The sequence below is a fragment of the Sphaerodactylus townsendi genome, linkage group LG02 (genome assembly GCF_021028975.2).
Source record: "Sphaerodactylus townsendi isolate TG3544 linkage group LG02, MPM_Stown_v2.3, whole genome shotgun sequence".
Lineage (NCBI taxonomy): Eukaryota > Metazoa > Chordata > Lepidosauria > Squamata > Sphaerodactylidae > Sphaerodactylus > Sphaerodactylus townsendi.
Window position 1 is genome coordinate 12139132 of NC_059426.1, and position 21924 is coordinate 12161055.

A 21924-nucleotide genomic window follows, 5' to 3' on the forward strand; every position below is an offset into this window, starting at 1 on the left:
ACGCCCTATTTCCTTCTCTCATTGCGGTTGTGTTTTCTGAATTCACTGGTTTTTTTGCAGTCTGACCGATTGTGCAGGACAAAACCCAGGTTCAAAAAACAGGAAGCAAGCTGGAGGAGCCTGTGGCTTTCATCCACCCGATCCCTCTCACGTGGCTCCGATGCTTGCTTTGTTATAGGCTGCTTCCTGCCACAAGGTTGAGGCTTTTCCTAAGATCTGTGGCTTAGCCCTGCCCAAATGGCTCTGCCATGCCGATCTGGGGGAGGGGTAACTACTCTTGGGTCCCTAGATCATCCCATGGATAGGCTTGCAGTGGCGTAGGAGGTTAAGAGCTCGTGTATCTAATCTGGAGGAACCGGGTTTGCTTCCCTGCTCTGCCGCCTGAGCTGTGGAGGCTTATCTGGGGAATTCAGATTAGCCTGCGCACTCCCACACACGCCAGCTGAGTGACCTTGGGCTAGTCACAGCTTCTCAGAGCTCTCTCAGCCCCACCTACCTCACAGGGTGTTTGTTGTGAGGGGGGAAGGGCAAGGAGATTGTAAGCCCCTTTGAGTCTCCTACAGGAGAGAAAGGGGGGGATATAAATCCAAACTCTTCTTCTTCTTCTTCTTCTTCTTCTTCTTCTTCTTCTTCTTCTTCTTCTTCTTCTTCTTCTTCTTCTTCTTCTTGCTTCGAAGTTAGCAACCCCAGCTGCAAGAAAAAGGAGGGTGGGTAACCGTGAGCTTGGTCCACGTCAGTGTGAACAAGCCCATTCTAAGAATCAAAAGCAGAGAATGACAATGCGGGCTGGGGAGAGCACAGATTCCTGTTGCTGCCCAATTAACATTGGGAGCTGCTGATATTGCATTAGTGCTGAAATGGCTTCGCGTTTCTGCTTACAGGATGAGGAAGTAGGTGAGAGTGGGATGTCAGGGATGTCGCCTTTGCCTGCAAGCAGATAGTGCTTCAAACGGTGCGGAGTCTTCTTGGGCCTGACCCAGCCTTTGCCCTTCCCGTTTGTGCCTCCGCAGACAGCCCTTGGCTGGAGCAACCCGAAGTCCTCCTGCTGCTCCAGACGGTCATCAACATCCTGCTCCCTCCTCGCATCATCAGCACTTCCCGCAGCAAGAACTTCATGCTGGAGAGCTCCCCGGCCCACTGCTCCACGCCAGGAGACGCAGGGAAGGACCTGCGCAAGGAAGGCCTGGCCGAGTCCACCAGCCAGGCGGCCTACTTAGGTGAGCAGGAGACAGAATGACAGAGAAGTGGGGGAAAGGGGGCATTCTGCAACGAAGAAAGTCTGGCATGTTGAGTTCTGTAGCAGAGGAATAGACAACCTGTAAAACTGAGTTGTTCCACCGGGCTTTTGGTGAGGCCGGCCACGGATTGGCTGCCCCTTCATGAGGCCCCTGTCATATTTTGTCATCTCTGGCAGTGCCCATATTGGTTTCATCTTTGGGCGCTGCCAGCCCCTCCCAGCCTTAAGACCGGGTACCACTAACATGGGTTTTGGACTGCTGTCATGTGAATTGTTATTTATTTATTTTATTTATTTGTGGGATTTATAGGCCGCCTCACCCCCGAAGGGCTCGAGGCGGCTCACAATATGGCTGCTCTCCAAGACAGCAAATCAACACAAAAATATAACTTAAGCCCATTAAAACTTAAGCAGCAATTACTAGGAATACAAATTAAAACAACAGAAGTTGTTAAAAACAGGCGCCCGATCTAAAGGCCAAAAGGGGAGGGGGTAGGCGGGGCCCAAGATGGAATCAGGGCCCAACCAAGATGGGAAACAGGCAGCCTCAATGGAGGGTGGTAGAACCCCGGCCAGCCCCCCCCCCCCCAATGCTGCACATTGATTTTTTAAATGTCTTCTAGCTGTGTTTTAGTTATTTATTGGTCATTACCTTGTATTGTGAACAGTCTAGAGCCCTCCGGGGATGAGGCGGTATATGAAATCCAATTATTCATCATCATCATCATCATCATCATCATCATCATCATCATCATCATCATCATCATCATCTTACTAAAACCTTCTTCTGAAACAGACTATAGATTTATGCATGGGTATCTCTTATGTTGTGGCGCATCGATGTGTAAAGCACTGATTTTTCTTGTTGTCACTTTACCACACTAATCCTTCCGACCTTTTTTGTCTCACTTGTAGCCCTGAAGGTGATCCTCGTCTGTTTTGAGCGTCAGTTGGGCAGCCAGTGGTATTGGTTGAGCCTGCAGGTCAAGGAGATGGCTTTACGGAAAGTGGGAGGCCTGGCCTTGTGGGATTTCCTGGATTTTATTGTCCGTACCCGGATTCCTATCTTTGTCCTCCTTCGACCTTTCATTCAGTGCAAGGTAAAACGCCCTCCTGACGTTAAATTACTATTTGTTAGGTAGATACAGACACGGATACTTTTATTGGTATACCTGGGACCCTCATACCTTCGGGACCGTCTGACCCCGCATGTATGTTCGGCATTCGGCGGAGGCCAATCTTCTGATAGTCCCCGGCCCCTCAATGATGCGGCTGGCCTCCAGTAGGGCCAGGGCTTTTACAGCCCTGGCCCCTGCCTGGTGGAACGCTCTTCCTCCAACTGTCCGGGCCCTGTGGGATCTTGGAGGGTCCTGTGGTCCTTTTCCATCTTGGGCCTTCCGTTCCCTCTTAAGAGAAGTTTTTTAGATGATTGGACGCTGTATTTTTACATTTATATTTTACTTCATTTTGTATGCTGTATTTTAAATGGTTTTAATTAGATGCTTAGAGCCCTTATTTTATCTTATATTGTATTTAATTTATTGAGAGGGCTCCTTTTGCTTATTTATGTTATATTGAAACGTTGTACACCGCCCAGAGCCCTCCGGGGGGTGGGCGGTATAAAAGTCAAATAAATAAATAAATAAATAAATAAATAAATAAATAAATAAATAAATAAATAAATGAATGAATAAATGAATAAATGAATGAATGAATGAATGAATGAATGAATGAATGAATATAATAATGATAATGATAATGATGATAATAATGATAATAATAATTGGCGTACATACATAAAATAGGTTCAGATCACAACTAATTAAAATCTACTATGTTAAAAAAAGAAAAATTCAATAAATAAATAGTTCAGACAATTTCTGGCCTTCCTTTTTGGTATCAGCAAGATAATTGTGGCAATAGAGCTCTAAGCACTGAGTCCTTGGCCGATTTTTCACAGTAAAAATGCCCCGTTGCTAGCTTTGGAGAATAGTCCGGGGCATCCGGGAGTTCTTCATGGCTCCCGGTGCTGCAGCATGTCTGCCATGTTGTTACCCCGGCACTGCCCTAAAGCATTGGCTTTGCTCCGAAAATTTCCAGATCTGCAAAGATTGAAGTTCTTTTGAAATGCCTCTTTGTTGCTCCGGTGGCTTCTGCTGCCATGCAAAACTCCTTGGCAGCAGAACCAGGGCCATTTTTCCCGCCTAGTCACTCTGGCCCGCCCCACCAATGGATAGGCGCTGAGAATCAGCACCCTTCCCCCTTGCAGTGGAAAAAAAACATGGAGGGGGAAACCTTGGTTTTTAGACAGAAAAGCAGCGTGTGCAAGCCAGAGGTGGAGCAAGGGGAAACTGTGCCTGGGGCACACGTGCACCCCTGCTGTGGTGCTGCCTGCCCTGCCCCAGAACACCCCTGCCACACCCCCTCCACAGTCCAGCCATGCCTCCACCATGGTTCCACCCAGGGCATCACACCCTCCAGTCCCTTGGGCTCTACACCACTGGTGCAGGCTCCGCAAATGGGAGGGCCGCGATTCTCTCTCACACACAAGGATGTTACATGTGTGTTTGTGTGTGTGTGTACATATATTTATATATTTATTTAATTTATATTCCACCCTATTCCCGCAGGGCTCAGGGTGGGTCACACCATAAAATCATCATATTTTAAAACATTTAAAATATAAATAACAATGCAATATGAAAAGCAATAACCTTACAATGACCCTAAATTTGGTACAGTTCTGTCATTGTTTACTCTCTATCCTGTGCCAACCCCCAGTTTAGTGCTCTGCTATGTTTATGTGTTTATGAAGCAGCTTCATTCCATCATGAAATACACAAAACTTTCTTATGTTGCATCATACCCTTGGTCCACCAAGGTCAATATTGTCTATTCAAATAGGCAGCTGTTCTCTGGATGGGGTCTTTCACATCACCTACCACCTACTTCTTTCCACTGGCGATGCCAGGGATTGAATCTGGGACTTTCTGGGGGCTGCTCTACCACTGAGCCACAGGATCGCCCCTCCTCGTCTTCTCAACGGATGGTAATCCATGAGCACACAATGCAGGAAAATCTGTTTGTCCAACCTTGTATCAGCCAAAGTTCCCTATCCTTTTCAGGACTGCGCTCCCCATGCATCTTTGATCACACCGGTTCATCTCACACTTCCTGTATTTTGCAAAATCAAGCTACGCGTCTTCTTTAAATAGCAAATTACCTGATAACGCTTTTTGTTCTTCACACCCTTTCCCCACCCTCCCATCAGCTGCTTGCTCAGCCTGCTGAGAATCACGAGGAGATGACTGCCCGCCAACACATCGCCGAACAGCTTGAACGGCGCTTCATCCCACGCCCCCTGTGCAAGAGCTCCCTTATCGCAGAATTCAACAACGAACTGAAGATCCTCAAGGAAGCTGTGCACAGTGGCTCAGGTGAGGCCGGGAAGAAAGCTGCATCGTGTAGGAAAATCCACACGGCCCTCCTTCCGCCAAGAATATGCCACCCTGCATCGTCTTCTAGCCAAGATCAGAAGGTGTTTGACTGTAAACAAGTCATAACACTGAAAGCATGGATAGATTGAAGGCTATAGCTGTCAAATTCCAAATCATTTATTTACGGTCAACGACCAGAACAACAAAATAAAAATACACAATTCAGCAACAATAAAGCACAGGTCAGAGATAATACATATTCTGTATTGCTGACAGAGAGGATGTTCGCGGGAATTAAGTAATATATATATATTAAAAAATTTCAGTGACTTATGTTTGAGTCCCTGCTACAAACCTAAATTAAGCATACAGTATAGTAAAAAATATAATGATTGGAGCAGAGATAAAAAATTAAATATAAAAGGCTCATACAATATTACTAAAAAGGACGCCTATAAGGACTGACTAAAAGGCTGGACTTCCGGCCATGTCATCTAAAAGTTGAGCAGGTCCAGACCAGATACAAGATAAAAATTGGGGGTAATCCAGCTTTCCAAAGGACTGTTTGTCCAAACCATAAAATAAGTTCAAGTTAAAAACTGGAATAAAATTTGAATAAAAGATAAAATCATTAATCCAACGTTCCTATTTTAATTGCCCTACTTGTCCACGCCTTTGAGCTGTCAAATTGAATCAATGAGCCTACTTTATTCAACTCAACTTATAACCTTTATTAGGCATAAAAAATAGATACTTTGCTGCTCCTCCTGCAGCACCCAGCAAGTGCTGCTCCACAGAACTTGGCCATGTGGTGTGTTAGATCAGGACTGGTATCTGTGAGCAACATAGAACTGTACAATTGTCCATTGTGGTCTGGGAATTTATACAACAGAGGTGAAATAGAATGACTTTGTGTATTTTTTATAGTACTGACAGTGAAGAAATGCATGTTTTATTGTTTCTATGTGCCCATAGCCACAGGAACATTTTGTTGGAGTTAGCTGAATATGGAATCCAGAGGCGTACTGGGGGTAAATGGCGCCCGGAGACAATTTGTCTCCGGGCGCCCCCCCACCTGGGGGCAGGGCTTGGCCCCCCTTGCTGCCGCCCGCTCACTGCTGCCAAGTCCCTGTGCTGATGACACATGAGTGGGGCAAGGGCGCTCATCATCCCCTGAACCCGCCCATGTCACCATCCTCATGGACAGGTTCAGGGGTGCCCGGCAGTTAACACCGTTGCTTTCACCTCTCCCCAATGTGTGCAGCCTATCAAGGGAAGACCTCTATCAGTACTGTGGGCACCTCCACCTCCGGGAGCGGTAATCACCGACTGAGCTTTCTGGCCACCATGTTCGCCTTCCAATACGGGCAAGAACCGAACGGTCTGGGGAACAAGATGAAGGAAAGCTGCAGCATTCCCAGCAGGCTTCCCAGGACACTCTGAGCCGAACAGACGAGGAGGATGAAGAGAGTAAGTACTCACCTTTGCAAGGACCTGGCTAGACAGCAGGGGATGGAGAACCCAGATCTTTCTGAGCCACATACCAGCAGAGAGCTAGGGAGTCCAGTGTTCAGAATGAAAAGTGTCAGAAACAAGGAGACCAGAGCCTTCACTGTCTCCCAGCTTTACTTTGCCCTGCTGTTGGCTCCTCCGCTGTCAGAAGTGAAGCCAGCTGGAAGAAATGAATAGGGCAAGGTGACCAGATTTTTACTCCTGTAAAGCGGGGCGCACGCACACCCGCGCGGCTGCAGGAGCACACTGCCTTTTGCGGCGCTCCCCGGTCAGGAAACAGGGAAGCGCCCCAGAAGGCAGTGCGGCAGTGCAGGAGGTTCACGCGGCCGCAGGAGCGCATTGCCTAATTGGGACAATTTTTAAGCCCCGCGGGACGCGGGACACATTGCACAAAAGCGTGAGTGTCCCGCCAAAAGCGGGACGGCTGGTCACCTTAGAACAGGGGCAAAGTGGCCGCAGGCTGGGCTTGATGGGAATCCCCACCCCTTACCTGAGCACATCTGTCCCTTTTCCCTTGCCTCCCACTTCCCATGCAATTGCAGCAAATCCAGGTTTTTAAACTGCTTCCCCTCTACCCTCCTGCCTGGCGTGGTCCGCAGATGATCAAGCTTGGAATCGGGGGAATACACCAGACTGAAAAAGCAATAAACGGTCCCTGGTTTTTTCAGCTTTTTACGACTGAATGCTTAAAACGAAACAAAACAGGGCTAATTTTTAGTCACAGATTTGTGGCGTACAGGCACAGCACTTCACTGTGGCTTGGCCAGTTTTACAGGTAAGTTAGGAAGGGAATTTTCCTGCTCTTGGAAATGCAGCTCAGTTTGTTACTAATGCAAGAATTTAGAAGAAGAAGAGTTTGGATTTATATCCCCCCTTTCTCTCCTGCAGGAGACTCAAAGGGGCTGACAATCTCCTTGCCCTTCCCCCCTCACAACAAACACCCTGTGAGGTAGGTGGGGCTGAGAGAGCCCTAGCTGTGACTAGCCCAAGGCCCACCAGCTGGCGTGTGTGGGAGTGTCAGGCTAATCTGAATTCCCCAGATAAGCCTCCACAACTCAAGTGGCAGAGCTGGGAATCAAACCTGGTTCCTCCAGATCAGAGTGCACCTGTGACAAATGTGCACCTGTGACAGAGTGACAAAAGAACCAGAAGTGCTTTCTTTATGGAAATGGTAAATGGTCTCCGGTAACCCTTAGCTAGGGCAGTGGTGGCGAACCTTTGTTCGGTATGCTTGTGCCTCCCTTTTGCAGCTGGAAGCAAGGTCTACTGTGCCCAGCATGCAGATCAAGGTACGATCAGTGGATGCCCCCAATCAAACTGGAAACCACCGCGCTTTACATTCCTTCTGCTTCCAGACTTTTTTGCCTGGGTTTGAAGGGCATTACACAGCAGAATCTGAAAGGGATTTTAACGTGTTTGATATCTTTATCTATCTATCTATCTATCTATCTATCTATCTATCTATCTATCTATCTATCTATCTATCTATCTATCTATCTATCTATCTATCTATCTATCTATCTATCTATCTATCTATCTATCTATCTATCTATCTATCTATTATTAGGCTTGTATACCGCCCTCCCCCGGAGGGCTCAGGGCGGTTCACAACATACATATACAACACAAATAAAGATGGATAAAGTCGGTACGTTTAGTACCGGTTCTTATTAAAAAGCAGAGTTCAATTATAACATTTCATTATAAAACAACAGATGGCGTCCAACAGCTTAAAACTCCCCTAGTGGGGGGGACAGTAGGGCTCCCGCTGTTAAAAGGGGGGCGGGGGACACACATCAGCGGCTGGCCTCCCCAAAAGCCCGGTGGAACAGCTCAGTCTTACAGGCCCTGCGGAATTCATTAAGGTCCCGCAGGGCCTGGACAGCTGGAGGGAGAGCATTCCACCAGGCAGGGGCCAGGGCCATAAAAGCCCACAGAACATGCCAAGGAGCTCCTCGTCTCGCCATGGCCTGATTTATCCTGTGCTTTGAATTCCTTGCAGATGATTCGGTGAGCATGCCCAGTGTGGTAAGTGAACAGGAAGCATACCTTATGGGTTCCATTGGGAGGAGGCGATTCTCCAGTCATCTCTCCAGCATGTCCGCACCTCAGGCTGAGGTGGGCCTGTTACCCAGCCAAAGGTAACCACCTGCGTTATTTTGCATCTCCCGATATAACTCCTAAGAACTGAAATGCCAAAGGGATCATGTAATCTGTAATTCATAGATTAGAGTGGTTGCCACAGGGGCTCTAATTTAAACATGCATCTTAGGGGCAGGGTTCTGGCACTAGTTAATCTCTAATGTGCCCCTGCCAGCATGGCCAATTGGCAGGGCTGATGGGAATTGTAGTCCATAACATCTGGAGTGCCAAAGGTTCACCACCACGGACTTAGGGTGAGGAGTCATAAATCTGTGCAAGCAAACTTACTAATGTGCAATAACAGCTCCAAAATGACCTATTAGAAACGTGCCTTTTTTTAGAATGCAGATTTGACATCTCCTTATTAGTGAGAGGGGCGGGGAAAGTAATTTTAGACAATAGTAATTGTTCCCTTTGTTAAAGTCATTTTCTTCAGCATGATCTGAAGGTATATTTTGGGCTGAAATGCAGCCATGAGTAAAGGTCTTGTCAAATGAAATACTGAAATAAAACCAGGTACTCAGTTAGATTGGAGAGAAGATTTGTGAATGGCTGATAAAGTAGGGCCCTTTCCCCACTTTCCTTAAGCCCCGCGGCCGGGCTTTACTTCCTCAAGTAGCTGGGTCCAGCTGTCTCTTCTAATTGTGGGGCGGCTGGAGAACGCGAGTCAGCCCTCAACGTTGCCTTCTCCCCGGACACAAGGATTCCTGGCTCTTTTGAAATGGCTTTGACTAATCTCACAGAGCATGGGGCTGGGAGCCAGGCTGCAGGAATTGCGCTGCTGGCCGAATTGCCCGCAGCAAACCTCGGGCAAAGGTGAGTGGGGAAAGGGCCTAGGTTTCCCCAGCTGGAAACCACTTGGCTCCCAGGTGGCATTTCAGATTGGGAGACTCAGATTGGGAGACTCGCAACAAATTGGCCTCCACGCACTTAAGAATTAAGTTTTAAAGACTGTTGGGAGCACTGGACATCGAATGACCAGGACACGTGCAGGACCCAGGGTAGACCTGGAAAAGGTATAACATGTAGTCAGGCCCTGAAGCTGACCAGCTGCGAACACTAGTTCTTCCTGAGCTCACTGCCGATTTACTATTATTGTTCCTGAGCCACATACGCATACACCTTCAGAAATAGGTGTCGGGTGCAGGAGAGAGGAAACAGGCTCACGTTTAAAATATGAGATGAGATGTGTCCGTAGACCTCGCTAGACGCTTTAGAAAGCAAGACTGTATGAGACTACACTGCCCCACATCTGACAATAAGAATTCCTGATCTGCTCTCTTTTTTAATCCCTTAACTCCCAGGAATTAATTTTATCTTTTAAAATGTGAGACTGGTTGAGAGGGTCTCAAATATCCTGACTTAATGCATTTAACCTCTCAGCCACTTAACACTGCAGGTGGAACTGGCACAAGGGGACTCCAAGCTCCTGTAATGCCCTGGTAATTCCCATTAGCCATTGCCAGGGGGCAGAGCAGTTACTTCAAGGCATGGCAAAAGCCTTCCTACCTTCCCCACCACCCCAAACAAAGCCCGAACCCTGCTGCCCATGTGCCCCCCCCCCAAGACAAGCCAGGTCATCTGCAGACCAGCAGGACCCCAACCCCCCAAAAGTCCCAAGCAGGCGCCTCCATGGCCTTTTGCTAAAACCTCTTTGCAGCCAAATTTCTTTTGCCACTCCACTCCCCACCCTCCTAGCCATCCCTTTGCTAAATTCTCCTCCCCTGAACCTCTGGTAGCCACCCCAGTGACCTCCTCACAATTCCTACACACACCTCCCTTAAGCCACCTGCGTTCCCCACCCATAGTCCCCTTTGCCACCCTGTCCCTCTCTCCTCAAGCAACCTCCCTTGCCACTCCTTTCCCCTACCAATACCACACACCTTTGCAACCCCTCCCCCCATCCATAGCTATCCATCCTACACCCTTGTCACCCTCCCCCACCCCTCCCCAGACTTTCTCCTCTCTGCCCCCACTATAGCCACCCCTTGCCACCCTGCCCCACTCATAGCCACCCCTTGCCACTCAACCCCACCCCCTTGCCACCTCATCTGCCATCCCAGCACTGCATGTGCTTCTCGCTTTCCCTGGGAAAAGTGAGATCACTTCTGGCATGGCTTTTTACACCAGAGCAGGGCAAGGCTGGGGTCATTGGCCACAGCCTCTTTTCTAAGATAACATCACATTCAACTTCACTTGCTAACATTTTACGTATTCAGAATTTTTTATAATAAACTGTACTACCAGCTGTAAAGGAGTTTGACAGGTAATGCTTAAAAATGTTCAGTAACTTTGTAAGCCTGTTTTTATGGGTAACTTCACCAGAAAGCATTTTGATAGATGCATTGTTAAAAAAAAGACTATTTAAATTGCTGGGACTGAGCACTAACTAGGTAAATAGTCACTTATTCTTGAGGCTTCTACAGTTTTGATATATTACTGAAACAGAGACTAAGAAAATGCGAAAAGTGGTGTTTCCTTCTAAGGAAAAGTAGTGTTGATTTATAAAACTGCCAAGGCAATTTACAAGACATCCCATTTCACAAAAGGCTATCCTATCAATATCTTGGAATTGTACAAAACATTATTTTTAAATTTAACGTACGTAACTGAAATGGTAACTTAATCAAATATACTTCTTCAATTCCTAAGAGTTTGGCTACATTAGACTGACAATCTTTTGGGGAAATGTTCATTTTGCACATAGATATAATTAGAGCCGACAACGTAACCGTATACATATCTTTGTTCGAAACAAATAAATGTGTGGCAATATGGTGTTAGTACTTACGTGCTGATAGTCCACCTCATCATGTCCCTCCTTTCATTTTACCATAGGTGTTGACAAAAAAAATATGGTAATCCCAGAATCTTTTAGACTAAGCACCAGATGACTGGGATAATTGGCTCCCATCAGCCCCTGCCAGCATGGTCAATTTGCCATGCTGGCAGGGGCTGATGGGAATTGTAGTCCATAACATCTGGAGTGCCAAAGGTTTGCCACCACTGGCCTAGTTGGTTGATAGCTCATCATTTGGGATGCTTCCATGGGTTTCAGACATGCAAGTCCAGATGTTCATGTTCAGTTTTGTTAGTCTGGAGGCGTCTCCCTCCCACCCCTGTAAATCAGGGCACTGTTTCAGAGAGGAAAATCTTGTCCCATTCTCCCCCCTCCTCTCCAAAAAAAAATGGCAGGCATTGTACCTTCTAAAGAAAAGGCAAGATGCCCCTGGCATGATCCCACCAGGGTGGGTAGGAGGTCAGGTGGGCATGAAAGTACGAGGAAACAGGATCCAGCTACAGGGGCACTGGTTGTTTACTGGTCCACACTGGATTTGTGCGCATGGCTGCCCCATCATTCCACTCTGATCAGAGAAGGAAGCTCGGGATCATTTGCCGCTCATGAGGCTCTAATGATGTTTCCTTGTCAGCGGATTCAGGGAAGTATCCAATTCCTCTCTGAATTTCCGTGCGAGGTTAGTTGCCATAGCAGGAGATTCTGTGTAGGGTTTCTGAGCATATACTGACATATGAAACTGCCTAATACTGGAACAGACCCTGGGCCCATCTAAGCCAATATTAGCTATCAAGACTGGGAGCAGATCTCCAGGGTCTCTGGTGGATGTCTTTCACATCTCCTACGGCTACATTTTCTAAGGATTGAACTTGGGACCTTCTGCATGCCCAAAAGATGCTTTATGATTGAGCTGTGTGCCCAGTGGTGTACCGCCCATTGGGCAAACTGGGCAACTGCCCAAGCCGCAGGAATTTAAAGTCATGTGGGGCGGCCTGATTTCTAGCCTCGCCCACTCTCTAGGGTGGCCCACAAGCAAGGTGGGATGAGCAAGGAGTTTCCCGCTGTCGCAGAGGACTCCCACTGTTGCAGAGTACGATCCCCCCACAGAGCCCAGAGCAACCCAATTCACGGAGGGCAGAGCAACCCCCAGCTGGGTGGGCAGGGCTACCTCTGCCCATTGGGGGGGGGGGGTGCATCAAACCCAGGATTTGCCCAGGGTACCAGTTTCCCTAGGTATGCCAATGTGTATGCCCTTTTACCAGGGTAAAAGAGAACTGATCCCCAGAACAGGACCCACAACAATGATCCCCAACTTTTCAAAGGTAAAAAGAACCACGATCCCACAGTTCAGAGTGAGGCAGGGTGACTTTGAGCGATTCCGCACATGAGTAAAATAGGTTCGACCCAGTTCCCTGAGAAGGGTACTAACCTAGGTCGAAGCCATTGTTGTTCCCCACTGCAACCAGCTTGATCCCAGGTCGGAGGGCAGAATCATCCTGTGCCTCTTCGCTGCTCCGTTCCGATTGGCTACTGTTCTACGGCCATGTTTCGTCTATCCCCACACATGTTATAAAAAAACTGCCACAGGAATGGAGGGACAAAGGTGGCGTTTTTTGATTGGCCAGCTGTACGCATGCCCAAAACACTCAGCTGTGATTGGCTGAATGGGGGACTCCTGGCACCAGAGATTCCGCACTTGGAATCGAGCTGGAATCGAGCTGAGTTCGAGCGTGGTTCCCTGAAAAAGTAGTAGTTCCCAATTGGAGTCGGAAATTTGACCGTTACACGGGGCGAAGCTGGTACAAAACCATGTCGATCCCATTGGTTGTGCGGAGCGCTTAGGTCGAACGCAGGTCGAACTTAGGTCGATAACCCAAGTGTGGAATCGACCTTTGATCCCCTTACCCATTTTCCTTTTCCCGATCCCCCTAGGTTTAATCTGTCCCTCTGGGGAAAACATAAAGGTATCTTATTTTCTCCTTTGGTGAAAACAGTGTTTTATCCCTCTGCCACCAGCAGCTTTTGAAAAGATCAGGAGCCTTGTAAGTTACATTCAGCCAAGCACTAAGTGGGGCTCAGGGTCTGAAACATTTGAAGTATACGGGCTATGCCTACCTAAGGGCTTGCTGACAAACAACTGTTAACCTGCATGTCCCAGGACCATAGGTTTTGCTCTTATACTTTGGTTAGAAGGCTATTGAAGTGTTTTAGAAAGCCGGAAATTTCCACACCTCATACCTTCCATCTAAAACAAGCTCTGTTCTGACAATAAAAAGGAAGTCACCTTCCCGAGCCTCGACTCCTGAATGAGGCCATTTCGAGATGGAGCAATTGACTGACCTCATTTTCTTTTATTATCCGTCTGATACTTCTTTTTTTGCCTGAACACAGAGACAATTGCATGCTTCTTTTTTTATATTTCCTTCCCTAAACGCTCCCCTTCCCTGCCCCTCCTGCAGTGAACCCAATGTCCTCGAGGACTCCCAGGGCCTGGCCGCTGAGAGAAACCTTACTAGGTACAGTCTTCACCCCACATGTATGTCTCAGTGTCTGTGCTGGGGAACAGTCTGCTTCCTCTCGTCACCGTCTCTTCCTCTGCCTCATCCTTGACTCTTTCCTGCCATTCCTTTTTCTCGTTCTTCATCAATGACCGGGCCTGCAAGTCAAAGGTGCAGCCGTCCCACCGTGGCGGTGAGCTCTGCCCTGCGAGCAAACGTGATTGGCTAAAAGCTTTTGAGGGGCAAACCCGTTCGAGGGCATATTGTGGGATTTCTCTCTCTCCCCGCCCCTTTATGGCTTTTGCTGAAGGGATGTAAGAAACGTTCACCACACGTTAATAAATATTTGTCTTTGGGATCCGATCGGACCAGCGATGGCCGAACTTTCGGGCTCAGCGTGTCGAAAGTTCGGGCTTGACTCTGGAGACATGTCACCTCCTCAAAACAAAAGAGAAACAATCCTTTACATATTCATTTTTTAAAAAAATAGTTGCTGTCGGGTGTTTCATGCTAGCGTGTCACCCAAAATGTCATAGCTTATCACCATTGCCACGTATGCCATTGGTTCGCCATCACTGGATTAGACACTTCCTTTAAAAAATAATCTTTTTATTCACGGTATAATGTCATGATGGGGAGGTATTTGATTATTTGTTTCCATGTCATGAAGGAGTAGATGTTCAGCACTATCGGAACTCCCCCTGCTTCCAAGAATGGCCCTAGCTCTCGTCCTAAGAAATCACCACTATTATATTAGTGCAGTGGTGGCAAACCTTTGGCACTCCAGATGTTATGGACTACAATTCCCATCACCCCTGCCAGCATGGCCAATTGACCATGCTGGCAGGGGCTGATGGGAATTGTAGTCCATAACATCTGGTGTGCCAAAGGTTTGCCACCACAGTATTAGCGTGTTGCCATCTTTTAAAGAAATAAGCAGTCGTTTCAATGTATGTGGTGTCAGATCTCAAGATGAACCTGTCCTAGAACTTTGCTCGGAGACCAGCAGAAATGGGGCAGAAGGAGTCACCGCGTGACTGTGTCTTGAAAGGGGGACTGCGCCTTTAACATTCAGCTCGGTCATTTGAATCATCTTTACTGTTCCGTTGTGTTTACGCCTCTCGGCTGGTCCTTAGTAGTTGAAAAGACTTATGCTGCTGTCCTTCCCCAAGCCCTGAACACCTCAGCCCTTGGTGTAAACCACACTGCAGCCTTCTTGACCATTCTTGTCTGAAGATAGAGAAATGTTGAGAGGGAATGTGTATGCCCCCCCCCCCCTGATGATTTCCTCCTTTGTTTGACTGTAGATTTTTAGAACAGGAAATTATGTCTGTCCTTAGATGTGCCATCTTGATCATTCTCATAATTCATGAAGTTCTCTATATTTGCATTCATTGGCTCATGAGTGGATAAGTCTCAGGCTTTGGTAGTGTGTGTGTGTGTTTGGGGGGTGGGAGTGGGATAGACTGTCCCAAGTCCCTTGAAGTGAGAGCAGGGTTTTTAAAAAATGTAAAACAAAATGTATTTACATGTTCGATCAAAGAAAAGATGATGAAATTTTTCATCTGAGAAATTGCCAATTGTTCAATAAAATCTTACATTCTAATAATTGAGTGTGATCTAGTCTGCTGATATCCAAAGCCACAGATCAGGGCTATAAACAGATAGTTCTGCTAATTTGGGGGAGCCTTTTAGGATTGCTGGAAAATTCTGAAAACTAAAAAAAAACCACTGTCAAAGGTTTTCACAGCTGGAATCAACTGGCTATTGTGGTTTTTTTGGACTGTGTGGCCATGGTAGTTTTTGCTTTTGTGTTTGTTCAAGGAAAAAAATGATGAAAATTTTCATCTAAGAAATTGCCAGTCGTTCAAAATAAATCTTGTATTCTATTATCTGAGTGTGACCAAATCTGTGGATATCTAAATCTACAGATAGGGGCCATGTCGAATGTAAATATTTGGGCTAATTTCGGGGAGCCCCCTCTAGGATTGCTAAAAAATCTGAAAACTTTTAAAAAGTAATAGTTCAAAGTTTTGTGTATTTACTTAATTGAGAGGTAAGTCACAGAAGGGGGAAGGAAGAGAGAGAGAAGACATTGGTTTTCAATAGAGAGAATAGGGGGTGGAGCTTAGGAAAAGATAGCTCTCAAGCGAGAGCTGGCAGTGAGAAGGAGAACTGAGAAAGAAAAAAGTACAGGGAGGAAGTGTATTGACAGCAGTATGAAGTCAACAGTTTAGACCACAGGTGTCAAACTCGCAGCCCTCCAGATGTTATGGACTACAGTTCCCATCATCCGCTGCCAGCATGGTGCTGGCAGGGGATGATGGAAACTGTAGTCCATAACATCTGAAGGGCCGCGAGTTTGACACCTATGGTTTAGACAATCAGGAGAGCAGATTTCTGTTTGAGCCCTACTCCATGTTACATATAGTCTTAAACCATCGAAAAGGAAAGTAGAAGACATGTAGAAGACACTGGAAAGCCAAAGAGGTAGTCAAACCTGTAGCTGGTCACAGTGGTATAAGAATGAGATAAAATGAGGCTGACAGAAAAACCTTATTTGGAGCAGATTGTGGGAGAGCAGAGATAAAGTGAAAGGAGGGGTTTACCTCAGATTGAAGTCACGGCCAAGCATTGTTCTATTCACTTTAGAAATAAGAATTATCATTTAATTTAGCAATCACTTGTTTTAAATGAATAAAAATAAAGTTTAAGTTAACTGGGAAGCCTGTACTACAGAAAATTTAAAGGGGGTTCGTATCAGGCAGTGGTGGGATCCAAAAATTTTAGTAACAGGTTCCCATGGTGGTGGGATTCAAACTGTGGCGTAGCGCCAATGGGGCTGGGCGGGGCACGACGGGGGCGTGGCTGGGCATTCTGGGGGTGGGGCATTCCTGGGCGGGGCTGTGGCAAGGACGCAGCCACTGCGCCGGTCCTTGGGCGGGAAACGAATGCGTGCAGGCTGCCACACACGCCGGTGCACCTCCTGCTAGACTGCTTCAAGTTCTGCGCGCTACTGCTGAGAGGAGGGGCGTAACTAAGGCAAAAATCACATGCTAAAATCACCAATTAGTAACCCCCTCTCGGCACACACAAATAATTAGTAACCTATTCTCGGGAACCTGTGAGAATCTGCTGGATCCCACCTCTGGTCAGGGCTATGAAGACACTTTAGAGTTCAAACACATTAATTTGGGAGAAGTTAAAAAGCAAGGGTTTGGAATTAAATTCCTGCTGGCAGTGTTAAATTCCTTGAAAGGTTAAGAGGGGAACAGTGTTCTCTCTCAAAATGTATTTGACAGCATAGAAAGAAGAAACAAACTGTCACAGATCCCTTTGACAGTAGAGGGTTTCCATAGCCTGGTCCACTTATCAGTTTTCGTCAGCATGGCTAATTGGCCATGCTGACAGAGGCTGATGGGAATTGTAGTTCCTGAACATCTGGAGAGTCAGCAGGTTCCCTACCCTGCCTACTGTAGCAGGGGTAGGAACCTCTTGGCTCTCAGATGTTCAGGAACTACAATTCCACACATCAGCCTCTGTCAGCATGGCCAGTGGCCATGCCTGGCCAGAGTATGGTCCCTACCCTGAGTTACTGGAAAATCTGAAAACTTTTTTTTTAAAAAAAACTATTGCTGAAGGCTTTCATGGCTGGAATCGACTGGCTGTTGTGGCCACGGTCTGGTAGTTTTTATTTATTTATTTATAATCCCATTTAATATACCACCCCACTCCTGAAGGGCTCTGGGTGGTGTACAAGCTGCAATAAAAGCATCATAAAGCATCATAGTCTTTGGTTTATGTGCTCTATTTTGTTTTGTTGTTCACTGCCCTGAGCCCTCCGGGGGAGGGTATATAAGTACAACCAATAAATAAATAAAATAAATAAATAAATAAAAGATTAAGACTTATAAAATTTATAATTTGTCTCCCTATTTAATCAGCCTGTTTATTATCATATACAACAGTAACAGTAAACCTTTATCAGGCAGAACTCTTAGCAATCCCCACTACCAGGCGAGCTCGCTTTGCCGGTCTCCCCTGATTGACTGGTGTGCCTTGATGGGGCGGGACCTTTTCCCACTGAGGAAACGTACATTGTAGGGGCATGAAAAAAAAAACCAGCGTGTAAAAGTTTAATGTTTGACTGTTTAATTGTGCAAACAGTTAATCGTTACCTGTGTAAACCATTAACGATTCAAAGTTACACATTTCACTGTTTAACGTTTGCGTCCCCTTCTGCTGGCCGATCGCAAAAGCAGAAATGAAACCAAGGAAAGGCTGCGCGCACATTGCAGCGCTGATTGGTTCCCCAAATTCTGCATCACACTCCAGGGCGGGAAACAAGTCAGGGTTTTAACCCTCATCGCTCCCCTTGGATCAGCTCTGAACCGTGTTAATGGGGTCTATGCCACTTGCAACCAGGTCCTGCTGGAATGCAGATTAACGGGAAGAACGAGCGCCAGAAATGGAATCTGCCACACAAGCAATGGAGAGGTCGTCCCTCAAACCTGGTTAGTTTGTGTTCTGAAACCTGGCTAAGACGGTAGTGGGGATTCGACCCTAGTGTCCTGGACCCATTTTCCACCAGGTTACAATGAGTGGATCGGCACCAACAAAGTTAGGGCCCCCTGTCTAATAAAAGCATCCCACAAAACTAACCCTCATCATCCAGGTGCCTTGGGGGGCAGAATATCAGAAGGATGCTATCTAGATGATTGAGATGCATTTCTTACTCAGGCCCCTTCCGCACACACAAAATAATGCATTTTCAAACCACTTTCACAAGTGTTTTCAAGTGGATTTTGCTATTCCGCAAAGCTTCAAAGAGCACTGAAAGCAGTTTGAAAGTGCATTATTCTGCATGTGCGGAATGAGCCTCAGTGTGCTTGTAACTGTATATCAATGCTGCTACAAGATATATGTAACCAGCTTGCTTTATCTTACTGCCATCTGGGGCATTCTTTCCTTGATCTTCACTTTATGGCTTCACACACTTCCCCCTCACACCCTGGTCCCATGAGATACGATGTTGTTTCCGTTGTCTGTGTGGGCAGGAAGCCAGGTGGCTCTCTATCACGCTCTGATGCCGACCTTGGGGCGCCTCAGCTCTGTAAACTCTTTCTTGGGAAAACAGGAGGGGGGACTGGCAACAGGGATAAAGGGGGTGGCAAAGACCAGATTCACGTGTTCCCCATCGCAAGATCACTTCGCACTGTGCCACATCTTACTGCGACATGCCTAAACGGACAAACTAGTGTTACCGTGACAAAAACAAGCCAAGCAGAAAACAAATCTCTCCCTTGGTTCTGGCTCCACACAGAGATTTTACTTCTTCCCTCAGAATTCCTGATAAGGGGACTAAAGCTCTAAAATATTCAGATCATTAGCTGAGCCCTGGCAGTTGTAGCCACAGTTTCCTGCTTAGGTTTGCTAACCTTTTAGGTAGGGCCTGGACAACTGACAGAATTTCAACTGATCTTCAGGCTCCAAAGATGGTTTCTCCTGGAGAGAATGACTGCTTTGGAGGGTGGACTCCATGACCTATAACCCCACTAAGGACCTTCCCCTATCTCAGTGGTGGGATCCAAAAATTTTAGTAACAGGTTCCCATGGTGGTGGGATTCAAACTGTGGCGTAAGCCAATGGGGCTGGGCGGGGCATAGCGGGGCACAACGGGGGCGTGGCCAGGCATTCCGGCGGCGGGGTATTCCTGGGCGAGGGTGTGGCAAGGACGCAGCCGCCGCGCTCGAATCACCCAGGTGGGAAATGAATGCACACAGGCGCAGGCTGCCACGCACACCGGTGCACCTCCTGCTAGACTGCTTCAAGTTCTGCGTGCTACCGCTGAGGGGAGGGACGTAACTAAGGCAAAAATCACATGGCAAAATCACCAATTAGTAACCCCCTCTTGGCACACACAAATAATTAGTAACCTACTCTCGGGAATCTGTGAGAACCTGCTGGATCCCACCTCTGCCCTATCTCCTCCCCCAAATCTTGAGGAATTTCCCAACCAGGAGTTGGCAACCCTATATCCTGCTCATGGTAGCACTTGTGCTAAAACCCTGTCCTTAAATCTAGAAATAAGTGTGGAACGTGAACATCACTTGCTAAATACCTCGGATAGAACATTGCAGCCATGCACAATGTTAACCTGACCCATCAAGAAAAACATCATTGTTGCTACGGCAACGTTTAAATAGGGCTGTGTTAATTAAGCTGCAAGAGAAGGATTGATAGAAAGGATATCGTGGCAACCTAAAGAAATTGGTGCCATGGGGAGAATTGCTGTAGCAGAGCAGGGAACATGAAAATCAACTTTGAATAGAACCAGCGAAGAGTTTGTCCTCACAACCTTATCTTCTGTACAGTAAACATGCGAATGCCGAGTGATGCCTGATGAATTGATAAGCCAGTCTTTCGTAACTAATTATGAAACCAGAAGGAAAAGAATATCTTTATTACGGTCATAGACCAGTGTCCTGTTTCCAGATCATATACCAATTCACTCTATTGTAACATTACACAAAACAAACAATATAAACCGCTGATAGTCAATCTCTACTATTTTTATATTTAAGTAAAAAGATGTTTATAACTATATAAATATATTAAAATATATAAAAGATTAAAACTTATAAAATTTATAATTTGTCTACCTATCTAATCAGCCTGTTTATTATCATATACAACAGTAACAGTAAACCTTTATCAGGCATACAGTATGTTCATATCAAAAACAATAATACAGCTATAAAAATCCCAAGACACAAAATTAGGATAAACTATATAGAGAGACTTTCGGGAGACCTATTTTAATATTCAGATGTTAATTAAAGTCAGTTTAAGTAACTTTTCACATTTGTCACAATGATTTAAGCTTCAGAAATTATATCAATGTGGTTAAATATTTGAATAGATCGAAAATCACATTTTAAGGTCGTCTTTGAGATATTACTTCAGTTAAATATATTGCAACCTTAGAAGTTATCTCAGAATATGGATCATTTAATAAATAATTCACTACATAGGCCGAAACTGATTAGTTTTGGCTTTAAGGATCGGGGTTATATAGGCCCCTTCCGCATTGTAGGAGTCGACCTTAGATTGACTTCAGTCCGACCTGAGTCCTCCACACAGATGTAGTGTCGGACTCGTGTCTGACTCGACTCACCCCCCTCTCGCCGTTGAATTTCTGAGCTCGACAGGGGGTTGAGTCGACTGGCGGACTCGGGTTGCTCTCGAGTCGCCTCGTGTGTCCGGAAGGGGCCATAGTGACTACGTAGTGCGGAGTGGAGCTGACATTCTAGAAGGATATGCTGAATTGTATCTATGGTGTTTACAGACCATGGGCATCGTCTATCTGAGAGCAAAGCATACATATCATATACAACATAAAATACCACTCTACCTTTCTGGAAGGTTCAGAGCACCATTTTCTGGACCCTCTACCAATAACTTTCATTATTTCAATGGATTGGGTAACCCCCATCTTCCTACTTTTACACATTATCCAGGCAAACTTGGCAACTTTAATCGTAGCCTCACAATCTTTTCTCGATGAGGGTCTAGACATAAGGAATGTTCTGTCTCTACCTGAGAATTGGATCAAAGTGGGATTGGTTGTTGTGGGCTTTCTGGGCCGTGTAGCTGTGGTCTGGTAGATCTTGTTCCTAACGTTTCGCCTGCATCTGTGGCTGGCATCTTCAGAGATGTATCAAAGAGAGAAGGGTGTTACAAAAAGCTGGTTCTAGGGTTAGATTTGAAGGAGGGGGAAGAGGGCATGCAAAATAAGAAGGGGGAGGCAGAATGCCACTCCTGAAATGAATACTTAGTTCGTGATAACATAAAATTCATGAAGAAATGGAGTCTGGGTAGCAGCAGCATCCCCAAATGATGCTGTTGATTTCTGCACATCTTCAGATAAACATCACTGCGTGAAGCACATAAAATTAACAGGCTGACAGTTCAATCCTGAGCACTGTTATACCCTTTTAGGAGAGGCAGCATGGTGTAGTGGTTAGCTTATTGGACTAGGATCTGGGAGAATCAGGTTCGAATCCCCACTCTGCCGTGGAAGCATGTCATACATTTTCAGCCTAATTTATCTCACAGTGTGGTTGTGAGTATAAAATGTGAGAGGGGAGAATTACCCTGTTTCCCCGAATATAAGACACCCCCTGAAAATAAGACGTAGTAGAGGTTTTGCTGAAGTGCGAAATATAAGGCATCCCCCGAAAGTAAGACGTAGCAAAGTTTTTGTTTGGAAGCATGCCTGACAAACAGAACACAGAAAAA

General features: G+C 46.3%; 1 protein-coding gene across 1 annotated transcript in view; it reads left to right on the plus strand.

Moving 5' to 3' along the window:
* Positions 1-21924, plus strand: part of LOC125427387 (protein unc-80 homolog) — a 40038-nt gene that overhangs the window by 6259 nt on the left and 11855 nt on the right. The window contains 7 exon segments of the mRNA XM_048486734.1: positions 1011-1217; positions 2153-2337; positions 4509-4674; positions 5939-6024; positions 6026-6061; positions 6063-6144; positions 8189-8327. Coding sequence (XP_048342691.1) covers positions 1011-1217; positions 2153-2337; positions 4509-4674; positions 5939-6024; positions 6026-6061; positions 6063-6144; positions 8189-8327 — 901 coding nt within the window.